The sequence below is a fragment of the Gigantopelta aegis genome, unplaced genomic scaffold, assembly GCF_016097555.1.
Source record: "Gigantopelta aegis isolate Gae_Host unplaced genomic scaffold, Gae_host_genome ctg3685_pilon_pilon, whole genome shotgun sequence".
Classification (NCBI taxonomy): Eukaryota; Metazoa; Mollusca; class Gastropoda; order Neomphalida; family Peltospiridae; genus Gigantopelta; species Gigantopelta aegis.
The window spans coordinates 1,285-22,136 of NW_024533462.1; the positions used below are offsets into that span (position 1 = coordinate 1,285).

At 32.4% G+C, this 20,852-nt stretch overlaps 1 protein-coding gene and 2 pseudogenes across 1 annotated transcript; all 3 read right to left on the reverse strand.

Moving 5' to 3' along the window:
• Nucleotides 1-1,746: 1,746 nt before the first annotated feature.
• LOC121392374 lies at nt 1,747-4,631 on the reverse strand (annotated as a pseudogene).
• A 1,079-nt stretch (nt 4,632-5,710) lies between these two features.
• Nucleotides 5,711-8,125, reverse strand: LOC121392372 (annotated as a pseudogene).
• Nucleotides 8,126-8,429: 304 nt separating this feature from the next.
• Nucleotides 8,430-11,134, reverse strand: LOC121392373 (ras-related protein Rab-3A-like). Its single transcript, XM_041523606.1, is given in 4 exon segments — nt 8,430-8,742; nt 9,325-9,449; nt 9,451-9,475; nt 10,944-11,134. Coding segments are annotated over 4 exon segments (654 nt in total).
• Between the last annotated feature and the right edge of the window lie 9,718 nt (nt 11,135-20,852).

Here is a 20,852-nt window from a genome sequence, read left to right on the forward strand (position 1 = left end):
TAAGAAAACATGGATTAATACTACATATTTCCGAACCTAAACAGCTAAGACAAAGCTGAAGCTAGGTTGGGTTTTATTGAGAATGTGAGGAAATATTTGAATAAATTAGCCACACCCCTATAATATTAATAATTGTGAATTTTAGTAAGGAACATTCCTAAAACATGTACAGGTAAAGTGTAGCCTACTTAAGTAAAATTTAGGGTAAGACTCTATATACAACAACTTGCAGATAACACAAGTAGCCATGTATAAGTATGAAGCAAACTAACTAGGTATAACTATGGCTCTCGGGTAATTATAAACAAATTAGGGTTTTCTTTCCCTATGGGCCTATTAACAAAGCAAACGTTAAATCCTTTTTAAACTTGTTAACAAAAGACAAACAATTTTTACAAAATGTAGGATAATCTGAGAATTAGTCAAAATATAGAAATGTAGACAAGGCTACTTGTACTCTATAAGTTAGTGATTCTATGCCTTAAAATAATACAATTAGTAGTAGACAAAACAGGATTTGACAAATTGAGACTAGAGACAAAACAGGTAAAATAAAACAGAATATAGTACATAATAGAATAATAAAGTACAATTTTTTTTTGAATTTTTTGTTTCTGCAAGTCCTGGAAAAACAAAGAGAATAATTGGCTCATAACACTGTGAAAAGAACTTATGTTATTGGCTACCATGTTTACTGATATATCTAAGAGTGCAGATATGTCAATAAACTTGACAAAGATTTTTCAAAACTTTCGTTACAAACTGGCTTGTTGCAATATAAGAATCTTTTCTTTTTAGCCATTATATGTGTGTTAAATTTTTGTCATTTTCTAAACCACATAACAGCAATATTTCTCATTTTAGATTTGACTCCGGCAATGTCAGGCTAAGTAAATAATGCTACTGGTAGCTTATAAGAAACTGTGACAAAAAGACATAAGACATTTAATTTAGGACATTATATATTCACAGGAAATCCCAGGAAATTACCTTGTCAAAACCTTTTGTTAAAATCGATGCCTACTGTCTGAATAAAAACACGGATCAAAGGTGGTCATCACAATATCTTGAGATGAAAGCAGTTTTTCCTACTCCAGAGTCACCTACAAAACAATTTGTCCCCTACAAGACCTCTTCAACACTCTCTACATCCATGATGACTAGTTAACCAACCTAGCTAGCAGCCCCAAGAACAAAAGTGTACTACACAGGAAGTCTTGAGGAAAATGAGGACTCCGCCCTAATATGGTTGAATATACATATGATGTTGTATTGTGTTCAGGGGCCAGGGTGCTTAGCACGTGTGTTTTATACAATATATGTACAATGACAAATATATTAGCTATGATGTTACCTACTTTTTCCACCCAAGATATGTAATTGTACGTATTACTCATCATGATGACATTACCTCTGATTAATATTTGTACTTTAAAGAGATGTGTCATCAACGTTATGATTTAGGGCCCACATCATATTGGTAGTAAGTAACAATGCATTCATTAGATCGGCTTAGGCTCCCCCCTTAGATAATAATAAAACTAAAATGTATTACTTTTATATAGGTAATATATTGATAGATATATAACAATTTTTTCAATACAAACAAGCATAATTATACTGTATAGCCCCCCCCCAAAGGTCATTATAATGGATATGCTCTAAAGCATACATGTGGAGTTGTAGAACAATTAACATGAACACTTTGATGATTTATCCTACTGGGTAAATCTTTTGGTTTGATACTTGAGGAATATTCTCTGTAATTGTATCCACAATACTTTCAATGCTTTCATTGACGTTAATATTATCTTTAGCACTTGTTTCAAAGTAATCTATATCAAAAGTTGACGCAAAATTTTCCTAGCATCTGCGTTGTTGACAACTCTCTGTTGTGTTAGATTACTTTGTTACAACCAAAACAATTATTGCCCTTTCTATAAGACATCTCCTTAATCTGTTCATCCTATTGAGAGAGAGCCAAAAAAAGAAGAGAGAGACAGAAGAAATAAGCAGAGAGAGATAGAGAGACAAAAAAAATCAGACAGCAAACAGAAAGACAAAAGTTCTCAATAATATATAGGTGTTGGTAGATCATAATGTACTTACACACATCCTACCAAGCGCTGTAAATGATCGTTCACTTGTCAAAATCAAAACATTAGTATAAATCCATGAGCTCCCACGATAGTAAGCTGTTGTAATGGCCTGATATCGCTCCTGACTGCAGATGTCCAAAGCTGTAATTTTATACGCTTATCAGCCCTAAAAAGAAATAACTTTCATTCTATGCAGTGATTGTTAGAGCTGTATTCTGACTCTTGATATGCAAATAAGCTAACACAATGTAGCCCATCAACCATTCATTCATTCATATTGTCCTTGTCACTGCTATCCATTCATCCATCCATCCATTTATCTGGGATCTACTAATGGTATTAAATAATATTCATTATAATACATCCAAATGACAGATATACAATAACACATTATTAACATGATTTAATGGAATAAAATCTATTCTTGGCAACATACATAAGTTACATATACAGATAAACTGATTAGAGAGACACAGGCAATGTCACACACTCTATATAATAAAGATGCAAGCATTTATCTATATCTTACTTTTTCAAAGTCTTGACTTTAAAATCAATTCCTATAGTTTGAACAACACAGGATTAAAATAGTCATGACAGTATCTTGCAATAAAGGCACTTTTCCCAAAACCACCAGAGGTTGCCCCACTAAAATTATCTTGTACAGGTAATCAGTTTTAGATCCCGTTTCTTATCACTATATCTCATGACAAATAGAGATCTAGCAATGTTGACAAAATTGAACAGAGAAGAATAGGATAAAGTTATGTATATGTTTATCAGGAAACATGCATATCCTTATTGAGCAGCCATTAATATTGCATAGGTGGTGGAACAGAAAAAGTAGTACCCCAAAGCTATTTAAGTGTCTGTCATATCCATGATTAAATAGTGGTGTTATAGCGTATTTCACCAACCAAGAGCAAATTTGTCAGCTGTTTTTGTCAGTGGTAGTATACAAGGATTGGAGAGGAGGGAAAATTAAATATCATAGATCAAACAAGTGAGTTAGAAATGCACCAATGATAAAGTGAACAACAAACCCAGTAAACAAAACAATATATCAATGTACAATTCATAGTCAACATTTTGTTTATGGCAGAACTAATTATATATGTACTACTACTGACAGAAATAGCTGAATTGTGTTTGGTTAATAATATAGCCACAAATATCTGTTATGATCTTGATTGGAGTTGAGTCCTTCTTTTATTTGTTGAATATTGAACAAATCCACTACATTTGTCTTTGTATTTTTTGAAACATGTTATTATTCTTTAAAAACATATATATTTTCATAAAACTAAGATGCTAATTATTAACCTAAAGAATTAACAAAATATGTATTAATTAACAGTAAAAATGGTCAGAAATAATTTCAGGAGGGAACAATATGAGCTTCTAATATATATATAGAAAATCTATCAAATGTAATCTTTCCATAGTTTAAATTATACATGCACTGAAAGCTTCTGCATCATCTCTGTATGGCATCTAGGCTAGATACTGAAAACTTTCGTTGACATTGGTGTCATCTTTTGCACTTGTTTTAAAAATATGTTGCACCCATACTCGATGCAAGTTTCATTGCATCTTCATTGCTTACGGCTCTCTGCTCTGTTAGATCTAATTGTTACCAACCAATAGAATGATGGATTCTCTAAAAGACAACTCTTTTATTGTTGTATCCTTAGAGGGGAAAGAAGAGAGGGAAAGGACACAGGATCAAAGAATATTAATGTGTTCATATGGAATTGACTAGCTTTATACTTACCACATCCTACAAGCTGCAAATGTTCCTCATTTGTCAGATAAAACATCACTATAATCCCCATAGCTCCACGATAATAAGCTGTTGCAATACTATGATATCGTTCTTGACCTGAAGTGTCCCATATTTGAACCTTTTATAGGTTATCATTACTAAATACCAAAACATGAAAAGCTTTATATAAAAAGACTGCAAGCAAAAAATGATGATGTGAGAGAAAACGATGTATCTAATAAAAGTTAGGCAATTACTGTCCTTGGAAGAATCAACTGTGTTTTTTTGATGAGTGTTAAACCATGATATAAGGTTTTAATTAAATTCATTTGATACAATTTATGATACTGCAATGACAAACCTCACACTATAATCTGCAATGACAAACACTCACACTATAATATTATATTACAATACCTGGCTGGCAGATTAGTCAGTTTCACTGTTTATATGAACAAGTTCTAGCAAGAAACATTTTTATTTTATAATATTAACTGATGGGACTGGTCATGCTAGCTACACAATTCTGTTTGCGGATCAGTAAATCTAAATGTAGGCTGATTTTCTGAGATAGATAAGTGTCATTATTGACGTTACTAATCAAACTCTTGACTTTAAAATCAATCCCAACTGTTGAAATATAAGCTGGATTAAAAGGATCACCACAATATCTGGAGATGTAGGCAGGTTATTTTCCCTACAAAAGCGTTACCAATAGCCATTATCTTGTACATGTAGTCAAATTTGACATCATTGTCTGCACTCATTGATGTCTGCTCAAACCAGAAGACAATTGCTGACAAACTACACTATACGTCCACATAACAACAACCCTATACTAGACTTCTGCACAGGAAAGAAGTCCTCGAGTAAATATTCATTCCTGCTATTTCCAAAAATAACGGGTAATATAGGCGTTCCAAATCTTCTTATCAAGTAATTAAATAAAAATGGTGAATGTATCATTATTGTGTTTAAATTAAAATGTGAAAGAAAATTATGAAATTGATATTAATGCTATTAATTGCATGCCAGGGCTTTAAATTATTATTCAAAATGACTGCTGGAGGAATTTAACATGGACACGTGGATGACTTCTCTTCTGTATAATTAGCTTCTCTTGTCCACGAGGAGTGAAGTTTGGATTGTTCCTGATTGTTCCGACATTTTCTCAGTAATGGCGTCAACTAAATACTCTGCACTCTCTTTGATGTTTGTATTATCTTTAGCACTTGTTTCAAAATAATATATACCCAAATTTGATGCAAATTCTTTTGCATCTTCATTGTCTACAACTCTCTGTTGTGTAGATCTACTTTGTTACCAACCAATAGAATGACTACACTCTCCAAAGACAACTCTTTTATTTGTTGTATCCTTAAGAGGAAAGGAGGAGAGGGAGAGGGAGCAAGCGAGAATAGACGTAGGGAAAAATGGAGGGAATAGGGAAGGAAAGAGAGAGGAAGGAAAAGAAAAAGATTTTACAAATGAATATGTCATGTATGTATATTATAGTTAAATATATACCCAGTAAAATACAACAATGGATCTTTTATGACATTACACAATTAAGAATCTATAAAGCTAGACCATACTCTTTGCTTGTGTACAAGAATTGTCTATAGAAGCCATGATTAATTGAATAACAGTTGATAAATATCATTTATACACATCCCTCAATCTGTTTCATCCTATTCGAGAGAGACAGAGAAATATAGCAGAGAGAGAGATAGAGAGACAAAAATTTAGAGACAAATACAGAAAGACAGAGTTTTACAATATCATATAGGTGCTAGTAGATTCATAATGTACTACTACCACATCCTACAAGCTATAAATGATCGTTTCACTTGTCAAAATCAAAGATTAGTATAAATCCATGAGCTCCACGATAGTAAGCTGCTGTAAATGCCTGATATCGCTCCTGACCTGCAGTATCCCAAAGCTGTAATTTTATACACTTATCATCCCTAAAAAGAAATAACTTTCATTCTATGCAGTGATTGTTAGAGCTTGTATTCTGGCTCATTGATATGCAAATAAGCTAACAGCAATGTATGCCATCAACCATTCATTCATCCATATTGTCCTTGTCACTGCTATCCATTCATCCATCCATTCTTTATCTGGGATCCACTAACAGTTTAAATAATATTCATTATAATACATCAAATGACAGGTATATACATAACTCATTATTAACATGATTTAATGGTATAAAATCTACATTCTGGCAACATACATAATGTTACATGTACAGATAAACTGATAGAGAGACACAGGCAATGTCACACACTCTATAAAGATGCAAGCATTTATCTATATCTTACTTTTTCAAAGTCTTGACTTTATAATCAATTCCTATAGTTTGAATAAACACAGGATTAAAATAGTCATGACAATATCTTGCAATAAAGGCACTTTTCCCAACACCAGAGTCACCCACTAAAATTATCTTGTACAGATAATCAGTTGTAGATCCACATTTCTTATCACTATTATCATGACAAATAGGATCTAGCAATGTCTGACAAAATTGAACAAAGAAGATAAGGATAAAGTTATGTATACGTCATAAGGAAACATGAATTCCTTATTGAGCAGCATTAACATTGCATAGGTGTTGAACAGACAAAGTAGCACCAAAAGCCATTTAAGTGTGTCAGTCATATCCATGATTAACAAAATGGTGTTATACCAACCAAGAGGAAATTTGTCAATGGTAGTATACGATAACTGGAGAAGAAGGGAAAATAAATATATAGATAAACAACTCAATATAGAAATGCACCAACGATAAAGTGAATAACAAAACCTACAACATACACTTAAAACAAAATAATATATCAATATGTAATTCATAGTCAACATTTTGTTATGGCAGAACTAATTAGATATCTACTACTACTGACAGAAATAGTTGAATTGTTTGGTTAATAATACAGCCACAAACATGATCTTGATTGGAGTAGAGTCCTTCTTTTATTTTGTTGAATATTGAATAAATCCACTATTTTATCTTTGTATTTTTTTAACCATGTTATTATTATTTAAAAAAATTTCACAAAACTAAGTTAAACATGCTAATTATCAACCTGAAAATTAAACAAAGTATATATTAATTAACAGTAGAAATGGTCAGGAGGAATAATTTTATGAGCTTTCTAATATGTAGAAAATCTATTAACAAAATGTAATTTCTATTGTTTTAAAAATTATACATGTACTACATGCATTTTCTCTGTAATAGCATCCACTAGATGCTGAAAACTTTTGTTGACATTTGTGTCATCTTTTGCACTTGTTTCAAAATATTTTATGCCCATGCTCAATGCAAGTTCCATGCATCTTCATTCTTTACAGCTCTCTGTTGTGTTAGATCTAATTTGTTTACCAACCAATAGAATGACTGCATTCTCTAAAGACATCTCTTTTATTTGTTGTATCCTTAAGTAAAGGAGAGAAGAAGTTAGGGAGAGAGATAAAAAGACACAGGATCAAAGTAATATTAATGTTCATACAGCATCACATAGCTTTATACTTACCACATTCTACAAGCTGTAAATGTCTCCTCATTTGTCAGATCAAAACATCACTATAAACCCATAGCTCCATGATAATAAAGCTGTTGTAATGGCTTGATATCGCTCTAGACCTGCAGTGTCCCATATTTGGAGCTTTATACGTTTTTCATTTCTAAATAACAAAAAACGAAAGCTTTATATAAAAAGATTGTAAGCAAAAATGACTGATGTGAGAAAAAGATTACATGTAATAAAAAGTTAGGCAATTACATGTCAAACTGGTTGATAACTGTAAATTATGATATAAAAGTTTTAATTAAATTCATTTGATATCAATTTATGATATAAACTTACTTATCTGCAACAACAAAGCTCACACTATATATACAATACCCGACTAGCAGGTTAGTCAGTGTCACTGTTTATATGGAGCAAAGTGCTATCAAGAACAATTTTATTTAATAATATTGACTGATTGACTGGTCATGCTAGCTACACAATTCTGTTTGTGGATCAGCAAATCTAATATTGACTTCTGAGATATATGAGTATCATTCTCGACATTACCTTATCAAATTCTTGACTCTAAAATCAATCCCAACTGTTGAAATATAAGCTGGATTAAAAGGATCGCCACAATATCTGGAGATGTAGGCAGTTTTCCCTACACTACTGTTACCAACAACCAATACCTTGTACGCGTAGTCAAAATTGACATCGTTATTGTCTGCACTCATAATGTTGCTCAACCAGAAGACAATTGCTGACAAACTCCACTATAACGTCCACAACTATAACAATCTTAATACGTTAACATACAGGAAAGAAGTCCTAGAGTAAATATTCATTACTGCTATTTCCCAAATAAGGTAATATAGGCGTTCCAAATCTTGTCATCACAAGTAATTAAATAAAAATGGTGATTAACTTGAATGTATCATTATTGTGTTTAAAATGTGAAAAAAATTGTAAAATTGATATTAATGCTATTAATTGCATGCCAGGGCTTTAAATTATTATTCAAAATGATTGCCGGAGGAATTAACATGGACACGTTGATGACTTCTCTTCTGTATAATTAGCTTCTCTTGGTTTCATTCCACGAGGAGTGAAGTTTGGATTGTTCCTGATTGTTTCCGACATTTTTTCAGTAATGGCGTCAACTAAATACTCTGCACTCTCTTTGATATTTGTGTTATCTTTAGCACTTGTTTCAAAATAATGTATACCCAAATTTGATGCAAATTCTTTTGCGTCTTCATTGTCTACAACTCTCTGTTGTGTTAGATCTACTTTGTTACCAACCAATAGAATGACTACACTCTCCAAAGACATCTCTTTTATTTGTTGTATCCTTAAGAGGAAAGGAGAGAGGAAGGTAAGGAGAGAGGGAGAATGAGACATAAGGAAAGATGGAGGGAAATGGAAGGAAAGCGAGAGCAAGGAAAAGAAAGATTTTATAATGAATGTGTCATGTATGTATATTATAGTTAAATATATACCCAGTAAAATACAACAATGACAATCTTTTATTATATATACACAATTAAGAATCTCTAAAGCTAGACCATACTCTTTGCTTGTGTACAAGAATTGCCTATAGAAGCCATGATTAATTGAATAACCAGTTGATAAATATCATTTAACTAACCAGATTTTGTAACTAATTTGTATGTGAGAGACAGTTAACTCTTGTTAAGCATATAAACTGTTCAATGTTTGTCATAAAGGTACAAAGATGAGTGTTTACAACTCAAGTCTGCTAACACCCATCAGCACAAACACACATACATGTACACACAAACAAGAATATCGACTACATTTTAATATATGGTTTTCCTTCTTGTAACTAATTGAAAAAGGTTTTGCCTGTTGCTTAGACCTTTTCAGAAAGGATCAAGTATGTTCATACAGCATCATATAGCTTTACACTTACCACATTCTACAAGCAGCAAATGTCTCCTCATTCGTCAGATCAAACATTACTATAAACCCCATAGCTCCATGATAATAAGCTGTTGTAATGGCTTGATATCGCTCTTGACCTGCAGTGTCCCATATTTTGCAACTTGATGTGTTTATCATTTCTGAAAAGAAAAGATTATCATTGACGTTGTTCTCCATATATGAGATGGTGATAGACAATTAAATAAACTTATCAAATGGATGGATGAATAGATGAGTGGATAAATATATAAGTTATTACCAAAAGCAGAGAATTATTTAACATATAATCAATTCTTGGAAAACAGCCAACAATTGATTTGCTAATCTGTTCAATTCAATATTTATTTATCCGTCTATCCATCCATTGATGGGGTCCATTTACATGTCATGTCATAGTGATGTACTCAACCTTAAAATTAGGACATATTCCTGGTAGTTCCATGAATCAATAATTAATTGGCAGGCACATAGCATATAATATATACATATTTCTGAAGAAATACATACAAACAAACTATGTAACTAAAACAACATACCTAATATACATGTATTGTATATACTTATATATACAGGACTTGGCAGACAAACCATAATGTATGTACAGTAGTACTAAGGTTTCTATCTAATTTGATTAATGGCACACATGTTCAAACTAATGGTTATAATTTTACATAGCTACATACTATGTACATAATGATTTCTTCCTCTCTCTCGTGTATCATTAGTAACTAGTGGGTTTACTGACAGGGGTAATGTGTTATGTCTACAGTTTTACAGCTTAGAATAAATGACAATTGGTCATTATCTACATTGAAACTTGAAGCATAGACACAAGTCAACAATAAACTATAGGAAAATACAAATAGTTAAGACTATAGAGTAGGAAATGGCTACTTTAGATCATGTAAATAAAATAGCTGTACCAGAACAATTTGATTGTCCAAATATAGACACACTAACGATATTAAGTAACATATGTAAAAATAAATCTATGTACAAAAGGAGAGGGTTGGCAAAGTACATTTACTATTTCAACTACAAATATGTCTTATAATCAAGTCACTTTGAGAGGTATAGTTTGATATAATACATGTATCTATACGTAACATTCTTGGAATTACTATAAACAAGTTATTTACTATCCTACTTTTTCATATGACTACAAATAGGATATTTAGGGAAGAGAATAATATAGTAACACCAGCTGAATGAGTCCATTAGAGTTAGCTTAACACAATTGTTATGACTACAGCAGGAAACAAACCATAAAATTGACTAAATTAGTATATAGCCCTGAACCCAAGTTTTAAAGGATAATAAGGTGACTTATTAATACCTACTAGGTGACAGGATTACACCACTCTGAATGTTTTGAGATTGTTCAAGAACTCTACATTGTAATGTGTTACAGATGTTGTTAGGGCTAGCACAAGGAATTATCATTACAAGTACGTGTGTAAGTATGACTTCCTGTTTGACATCTAGACACATGATCATATCTTATGCATTCATTCATTTGATGTTTTGTACAGCAACTCAAGTCATTTTATTAGTTATTTTCTTGACATATAATCTCAAGACAGTACTAGCAAATAGTAAAATACATACCTGATCATACTCTTGACTCTGAAATCAATTCCTACTGTCGAAATAAACGCTGGATTAAAGTGGTCATCACAATATCTCGATACGTAAGCAGTTTTCCCTACGCCCGAGTTACCAACCATCAATATCTTGTACATATAGTCGAAGTTGACGTCCATTACAGAGTCCAGGGTCTCCTCATTGTCTGCATTCATGATTACTATGTCTAGTGAGTAGCGGAAGCAACCTTACGACAATACTAAGCTATCTACAACGTAAATATAAGATTGAATGACGGCACTTCACACAATTATGGAGAGACAATACGCCTTCAAACTTACTTAGGGCCAAAACGAAATATCTGCTCGAAAAGAATGACCCGCCCACTCACTGGTAATTATTAATAATTGAAACGAATTAACTACACAGGAATGCAAATATTAAAGGAAAGGTTATGTTTTCAAGATACTAACTAATTCCACTAACTATTGTATTTTCCATACAAAAAGTGAAAGGAAATCAAAAATAACAAACAAAAAATAAACAAAACAAGCAGAACAAAATTACAGTTCTCTGACATCTGAAGTAGCCTCAGATTCTGGCTTTGATTTGTCTCTGATATTTTGTCAACTACTGGTATACTGCAATATTCAGGAGATCCTGGCACCTCGTCATACAGTGGGTATATTGTTCTACAATGATACATAATTTAAAGTATATAATTATGTTGAGTAGTAATCAACTAACAATGGGTTTATGGTAGAGTATTTAGAAAGAGCAATCTCATCTCTTTGCCTAAATACAATAATATGAGTGTAGTTAATATATTCTATTAAACTTACTGTAATCCAAGTTTATATTTCTTATATTTCCTTCTAGTTAAAATGATGGGAAATCAACAATACCAGTATGATTATAACAATTAAAGTAATTGTTCCCATCACTCCTAAAATAGTATATTCAAAACTGTCACCACCTTTAGTGGATGCTGGTGGCGTCCCTGAAATGTGTTTGATTAATAGTTTCAAGATTGATGTAACTTACAATGTGATGAAATCCTTATTGGTATACTTGTAGGTCCTTCAATAATTTCTCCTCTTTCATTTTGTACTGCTATTCTCATAGTAAGTGTGTATGTTAATTGAGGATTTAGACCAGTTACATTGATAGATGTCTTATTAAATGGAACATGTACAGTTATATCACTTGATTGTCTACGTCTACTATTGACAGCATCTAATACTATAATATACTCAAAGAAACCATGAGCTTCTTCTAGTGACACTTTTCTCCATACAATGTAAACGGAAGTACCATCAGAGGACCTTTGTGATACAATATCTCTAGGGCTAATGTTGGGAGCTAAAACAATATACGAGTGAACAAAAAATAAATAAAATTGCTTTTACTTTCAGTTTTAGTGAAGACAGTAACTGATGTAATGTTGCCTTCTTCTAGTTCATTGACAGCTCCAATTGATATATAGTAAGGGACACCTGGACCTGTGGAGACAATATATGTACTAATTGGTAATGCATTAGGCTTACGTAGTCCTCCAATAATCTGTGTGTAAGTATTCAATTGAGGATCAGCAGTAACTGTTAATGACATTATAACTCCACCAGTGATATCAATATTATAACTACTAATATATCCATTAGGTGTGATTGGTGGATACCAAGTAAGGTTAACAGCAGTGTCATTAACTACTGGTATAGTGTTAGCAACAAAGATATTACTAATAATAACTGGTATAATAATAAGAACTGGTTTAGATGATACTAGAGAACATATGTAAAAGTTAACAGTAAATGATACATACTTACTATCAGGATCAGTTCTTCCTTTAATAGTAGCATTAGGTCCATATCCAACTACTGTAGTTGCTGAAACAATAGCGGTGTAATTTTGATAGGGTGAGAATCCATCAATAGTGATAGATATTGTCTTGTGGTTAGGGGTCACATCAACTAGTCTAGTAATGCTTCTCAATAAGTCAGCTCCTACATTGACTACAATAACTAATCTATATTGGGTAATAACACCATTAGGAGTAATCGGATGTCTCCAGTTAAATGTTACATTAGTCTTAGTTGGAGTAGAAGTGAAGTTTTGTGGAGCATCATCAGGTCCTATTTGGAGAATAAAAATTGATGTTATAATGTGAACTTACTATCTTGAGCTGTTTCAAATGTATATTGTGTAGCTGGTCCTTCACCCACAACATTAATAGATGACAGTCTACAAGTGTACTCAGTAAATGGTACTAATACTGGAATAGTAAACATTTTCTCTGGGGAACTCTGAGTATCGGTTAGTCCAAGGACTTGAAGTCTATTGGTTTGTACACAAGTCAAGTTATATCCTATTATCTTTCCATTTTGATCTACTCTAACTGGTGGATCCCAGTTTAATGTAACACTACGCGGAAGGAAGGTTGAGTTGATAAAATTTCTTGGAGGAGCAATTGGCACTACAAATAGAGACAATTGTTTTCAAAAACAATAAATTGTTGTCGACTCACATGCTGCTAGAGTTGAGAAGTTCATTGTTTCACTACTAATATTACCAAAACAGTTAGTAGATACAACAGTGAAGTTATAAGTGTTAGCTTCCTCTAGATCATATAATATGATCTGATACATTAAGTTAACAGCAGTAATATTGTTAGTACCCACTAGACTAGAACTAGTGTTAAAGTATTCTGTAATTCCAGACCAATATAGTTGATATGATATATCTCAGGTGTATAGGCAATGGATAGAATAGTTAAGTAGATAGTACAGTTAGTCTTTCCAACTATTGAAGTTACATCAATGACTGGATAAGGTTTCCGTTGAGCTGTTTTGTTGAAAAGCTGAATAATAACATAACAATAAAATAGTTTCACTTACGTCTCAAAGTGACAGTACTATTCTCTGTTAAACTGATGTCAGGAGACTCTGGAATGGTTAGTTTTAGCTATACAGGTGTAAGTACCAGAATCATTAGAAGTGCTTGTTGGGAAACTCAGAGTATTTGTGACATAAGTGTCATCATTTTGAGTGGTAACTACACCATGATATACTGTACCATTATGTAGCCAGATCACTTCAAGAGTTGGTATTACTAGAGCTGGTTTACTAGCAGTACACACTAGAGTAAAGTTATCATAAGGGTCTGAGTCAGAGCAAGATGTCTCAAGACCAGAAATGAGTCTGGCTTTGTAGCAAAACCTCCAATAACTGGATCTGTAAGATAAAGAAAAGGAATGTGACAATAATAAAAACTCCTCTTTATTTGAAGTCTCAAACAAATACTGTATTATAATTACGGTAATAAATTAGTGAGCACATACCTACAACAGTAAAGTTAGTAGTGATATTAGAAGTATTGGCAGCATTAATGTAAGTATTACCAGCTATGGGTATCACATCAACACTACAAGTATATATACCAGAATCCATTGAACTACTGAGAGTACTGAATTGAACTTGAGAATGATGAGTGTTGAAGTCAGTTTCTGTAGGATCATTAAGTAAGATTCTTGACTGATCACTTCCAGAACCATTTCTGATGGTTGTTCTCATTTTCCCTAGTTGAGTTCCCATTCCACTTCTGACCTCATTCATCATTACCCATATTGTGTTAATAATAAAGGGAGTATTAACACAAGGATCTATTGTAATATCACATGTAATAGTCAGTTCACTGCCAGCTAAATAATCACTTTGTCTCGATAGTCTAATGTCTAAATTAGGAGTGGGAACTGTAAGAGGAAAAATAAAGGTTGAGGTAATAAACAATACGTGAAAAATGTTTAAATACATAGATCAAATATTTTTATACTTACTTTGCAAAGCTAGATCTTGTATACTAGCATTAGTTACTGTGACATTAATCTCATTCACTGTGATAGTAGCTTGACATGTATATTGTCCAGCATCAGAAGTATTTAGTGAAGAAAAGAACAGTGACAGAGAGTACATTGTATCTGAGATATTACTAAGTACTGATGGTACATTGATACTCTTTAGATCATCAGATACTAATGATGTATTAACACTATCTTTGATCCATACAATAGTTGGTGTCACTATAAGTCTTTTGATAACATTGACAGTACAATTCAAAAGGTACTCTTCACCAGGTACTGCTTTACCAGATGTCATTATGTTAACAACAGGTGATGGCAGGTCTATCCAAAACAAGGTATTATATAATAGAAATGAATAATACAATGTAATCATTCATAATATAATCATTATTTTCACAATATATATTTCATTAATTCTAACAAAATATTGCCTTACTTTCAACATTTATTGTAGTATTGCCTTTAGTTGAAGTGTTATGTACATAATGATAATCGCTGACATTAGCTTTAATAACAAAATTACAGTAATATTCTCCACTATTATGAATGTTATAAAGTGGATTGAAATAAAGAGAAGATTCATACTGAAGAGAACCAACTTGTACCAGATGTTCTAGAATAGTAGCTTCATTAATAAGATCACTAGGTAAAGATATGTCATTATGTGTCCATTGATTTTTCACAATAATAGGTATTGTAACAAGATCACTCAATCTTATTATACATCTAAGGAAGAATGGTGTACCAACATAGAGTATATTGTTGTGTTCTTTAGACATGTTCACAGTCACTGGAGGGACTAAAAAGTAATAACAATGATTTTAGAACCTGTTGATAAATGTTCAACTTACAGTTTACAATAAGTTCAAAGTCTTCTACTGTTGACTGAGCATCATACGTTGCAGTTGTTGGATCAATAGTCCCATTAACACCAGTCACATTGAACTCAGCTATACATCTATATACTCCTCTGTCTTCAAATCTCACTGGTTCTAGTGTTATTGTTACACTACTTTCAGAAAAAGTGTCGTCAGTGATAATAGAATAAGGAATGTTTATATCTTGAAGTAAATATGTATCTGTAGTGTTCATTTTTGTTATCTCAATTGTTGGTTTGACAACTAATCTCTCTGCTACTCTCACTGTACAAGTAATATTAAGGTTTTGACCTACTTCAGGAGAACCAACACTAACAATATTTAACTGCATATCAGGTAAATCTAGTATAAAGAGAACTTGCATTATATAAAAAGTAAATGTTACTTACTTTGAACAGTTATTGTCTCAGTAGTATTGTTTATTCCACTAATAATTAAAGGATTACTTGAACTGATATTCATTTGACAGGTGTATGTTCCAGTGTCATTAAAGTTACTATTATGATCTCCATTATCAATTGGTAGAAACATTAGTGTACTCTCAAACTCATTGTTTCTATTACTGGTAACATCAGTGATAATACGTCGTGATTCAATAGGTATAGTATTGCCTTGAGGATCAAACCAGACTACAGTGGCTGAAACTGGTGTGTCCACTACACTGGGTAGTGTGCCAGTACAGATCAGGTTGAAATTAGTACTCTCATAGACAAGACCAGTAGAAGGAATCCCTCTGACCACCATACTGGGGGGAGGGACTAAAGAAAACACTAGTGTTAGGGTTGTGTATTATGAAAACTCACTTTGAACATTGAGGTCCCTGTATGTGTGGCCAGAGACTCCTAAATTATTAAATATGCTTGAGCAATAATACCTTCCACTATCAGATGTCTTAACTGGATTAAGTGTTAGAGTACTTAAAATAAGATTACCAATTCTAGTCACATTTCTTATTGTAGCATCACTGTTATTTACATCAACTCTTTCTTTTCTAGCTAGATCATAACTCCATATTACTGAACTAGGTTCATATACTAGTGTCTCAGGTATTCTGATATTACATGTCATAGTGAACTGGTCTCCAGCAACGGGTGTAGTTGGGAATATGATATTACTTGTCACATGATCAGAAGAGAAATCTATGAAATAATATAGATAATAATTATTAATATCATATTGAATGTACCTGATATTATAAGAGACAGAGTCTTCTCATTCTTATTACCAGTAATAAAAGAAGATACAGGAGATGGTAGAACACTAGTAATACAAGAGTACATAGTACCATTGTCTCTAGTACTATCCAAATTTTCAATACGTAATGTACTAGTGTACATGTCTGATCTTAACATAGTCACTGAACTAATAGTATAATCACTGTTATTAGTAAGAGGAGAACTACCATTGTGAGACCACTCAACAATAACACTAACTCCAGTATTAACAGTATCACCGAGACTAACAGTACATACTATATCAAGATATGTTCCCTCCACTAGTGTACTAGCATTGACAGGATGAGTAGAGATAGCAATCACTGGTTGAGGAACTATATTAATGAAAATGATATAGCTTTGTTTATTCAAATTGTACTTACTTTGTAGTACTAGATCTTCTATACTACTATTAGCTGTTGTGACATTAATCTTATTCACTGTGATGGTAGCTTGACATGTATATTGTCCAGCATCAGAGGTATTTAGTGAAGAGAAGAACAGTGACAGAGAGTACATTGTATTTGAGATATTACTAAGTACTGATGGTACACTGATAGTCTTTAGGTCATCAGATACTAATGATGTATTAACATTATCTTTGATCCATACAATAGTTGGTGTCACTATAAGTCTTTTGATAACATTGACAGTACAATTCAAAAGGTACTCTTCACCAGGTTCTGCTTTACCAGATGTCATTATGTTAACAACAGGAGATGGCAGGTCTATCCAAAACAAGGTATGTTTTACATTATATAATAGAAATGAATAATACAATGTAATCATTCATAATATAATCATTATTTTCACAATATATATTTCATTAATTCTATATAAATATTGCCTTACTTTCAACATTTATTGTGGCATTGCCTTTAGTTGAAGTGTTACGTACATAATAATAATCGCTGACATTAGCTTTAATAACAAAATTACAGTAATATTCTCCACTATTATGAGCATTATAAAGTGGGTTGAAATAAAGAGAAGATTCATACTGAAGAGAACCAACTTGTACCAGATGTTCTAGAATAGTAGCTTCATTAGTAAGACCACTAGGTAAAGATATGTTATTATGTGTCCACTGATTTCTCACAATAATAGGTATTGTAACAAGATCACTCAATCTTATTATACATCTAAGGAAGAATGGTGTACCAACATAGAGTATGTTGTTGTGTTCTTTAGACATGTTCACAGTTACTGGAGGGACTAAAAAGTAATAACAATGATTTTAGAACCTGTTGATAAATGTTCAACTAACAGTTTACAATAAGTTCAAAGTCTTCTACTGTTGACTGAGCATCATAAGTAGCAGTTGTTGGATCAATAGTCCCATTAACACCAGTCACATTGAACTCAGCTATACATCTATATACTCCTCTGTCTTCAAATCTCACTGGTTCTAGTGTTATTGTTACACTACTTTCAGAAAAAGTGTCGTCAGTGATAATAGAATAAGGAATGTTTATATCTTGAAGTAAATATGTATCTGTAGTGTTCATTTTTGTTATCTCAATTGTTGGTTTGACAACTAATCTCTCTGCTACTCTCACTGTACAAGTAATATTAAGGTTTTGACCTACTTCAGGAGAACCAACACTAACAATATTTAACTGCATATCAGGTAAATCTAGTATAAAGAGAACTTGCATTATATAAAAAGTAAATGTTACTTACTTTGAACAGTTATTGTCTCAGTAGTATTGTTTATTCCACTAATAATTAAAGGATTACTTGAACTGATATTCATTTGACAGGTGTATGTTCCAGTGTCATTAAAGTTACTATTATGATCTCCATTATCAATTGGTAGAAACATTAGTGTACTCTCAAACTCATTGTTTCTATTACTGGTAACATCAGTGATAATACGTCGTGATTCAATAGGTATAGTATTGCCTTGAGGATCAAACCAGACTACAGTGGCTGAAACTGGTGTGTCCACTACACTGGGTAGTGTGCCAGTACAGATCAGGTTGAAATTAGTACTCTCATAGACAAGACCAGTAGAAGGAATCCCTCTGACCACCATACTGGGGGGAGGGACTAAAGAAAACACTAGTGTTAGGGTTGTGTATTATGAAAACTCACTTTGAACATTGAGGTCCCTGTATGTGTGGCCAGAGACTCCTAAATTATTAAATATGCTTGAGCAATAATACCTTCCACTATCAGATGTCTTAACTGGATTAAGTGTTAGAGTACTTAAAATAAGATTACCAATTCTAGTCACATTTCTTATTGTAGCATCACTGTTATTTACATCAACTCTTTCTTTTCTAGCTAGATCATAACTCCATATTACTGAACTAGGTTCATATACTAGTGTCTCAGGTATTCTGATATTACATGTCATAGTGAACTGGTCTCCAGCAACGGGTGTAGTTGGGAATATGATATTACTTGTCACATGATCAGAAGAGAAATCTATGAAATAATATAGATAATAATTATTAATATCATATTGAATGTACCTGATATTATAAGAGACAGAGTCTTCTCATTCTTATTACCAGTAATAAAAGAAGATACAGGAGATGGTAGAACACTAGTAATACAAGAGTACATAGTACCATTGTCTCTAGTACTATCCAAATTTTCAATACGTAATGTACTAGTGTACATGTCTGATCTTAACATAGTCACTGAACTAATAGTATAATCACTGTTATTAGTAAGAGGAGAACTACCATTGTGAGACCACTCAACAATAACACTAACTCCAGTATTAACAGTATCACCGAGACTAACAGTACATACTATATCAAGATATGTTCCCTCCACTAGTGTACTAGCATTGACAGGATGAGTAGAGATAGCAATCACTGGTTGAGGAACTATATTAATGAAAATGATATAGCTTTGTTTATTCAAATTGTACTTACTTTGTAGTACTAGATCTTCTATACTACTATTAGCTGTTGTGACATTAATCTTATTCACTGTGATGGTAGCTTGACATGTATATTGTCCAGCATCAGAGGTATTTAGTGAAGAGAAGAACAGTGACAGAGAGTACATTGTATTTGAGATATTACTAAGTACTGATGGTACACTGATAGTCTTTAGGTCATCAGATACTAATGATGTATTAACATTATCTTTGATCCATACAATAGTTGGTGTCACTATAAGTCTTTTGATAACATTGACAGTACAATTCAAAAGGTACTCTTCACCAGGTTCTGCTTTACCAGATGTCATTATGTTAACAACAGGAGATGGCAGGTCTATCCAAAACAAGGTATGTTTTACATTATATAATAGAAATGAATAATACAATGTAATCATTCATAATATAATCATTATTTTCACAATATATATTTCATTAATTCTATATAAATATTGCCTTACTTTCAACATTTATTGTGGCATTGCCTTTAGTTGAAGTGTTACGTACATAATAATAATCGCTGACATTAGCTTTAATAACAAAATTACAGTAATATTCTCCACTATTATGAGCATTATAAAGTGGGTTGAAATAAAGAGAAGATTCATACTGAAGAGAACCAACTTGTACCAGATGTTCTAGAATAGTAGCTTCATTAGTAAGACCACTAGGTAAAGATATGTTATTATGTGTCCACTGATTTCTCACAATAATAGGTATTGTAACAAGATCACTCAATCTTATTATACATCTAAGGAAGAATGGTGTACCAACATAGAGTATGTTGTTGTGTTCTTTAGACATGTTCACAGTTACTGGAGGGACTAAAAAGTAATAACAATGATTTTAGAACCTGTTGATAAATGTTCAACTTACAGTTTACAATAAGTTCAAAGTCTTCTACTGTTGACTGAGCATCATAAGTAGCAGTTGTTGGATCAATAGTCCCATTAACACCAGTCACATTGAACTCAGCTATACATCTATATACTCCTCTGTCTTCAAATCTCACTGGTTCTAGTGTTATTGTTACACTACTTTCAGAAAAAGTGTCGTCAGTGATAATAGAATAAGGAATGTTTATAT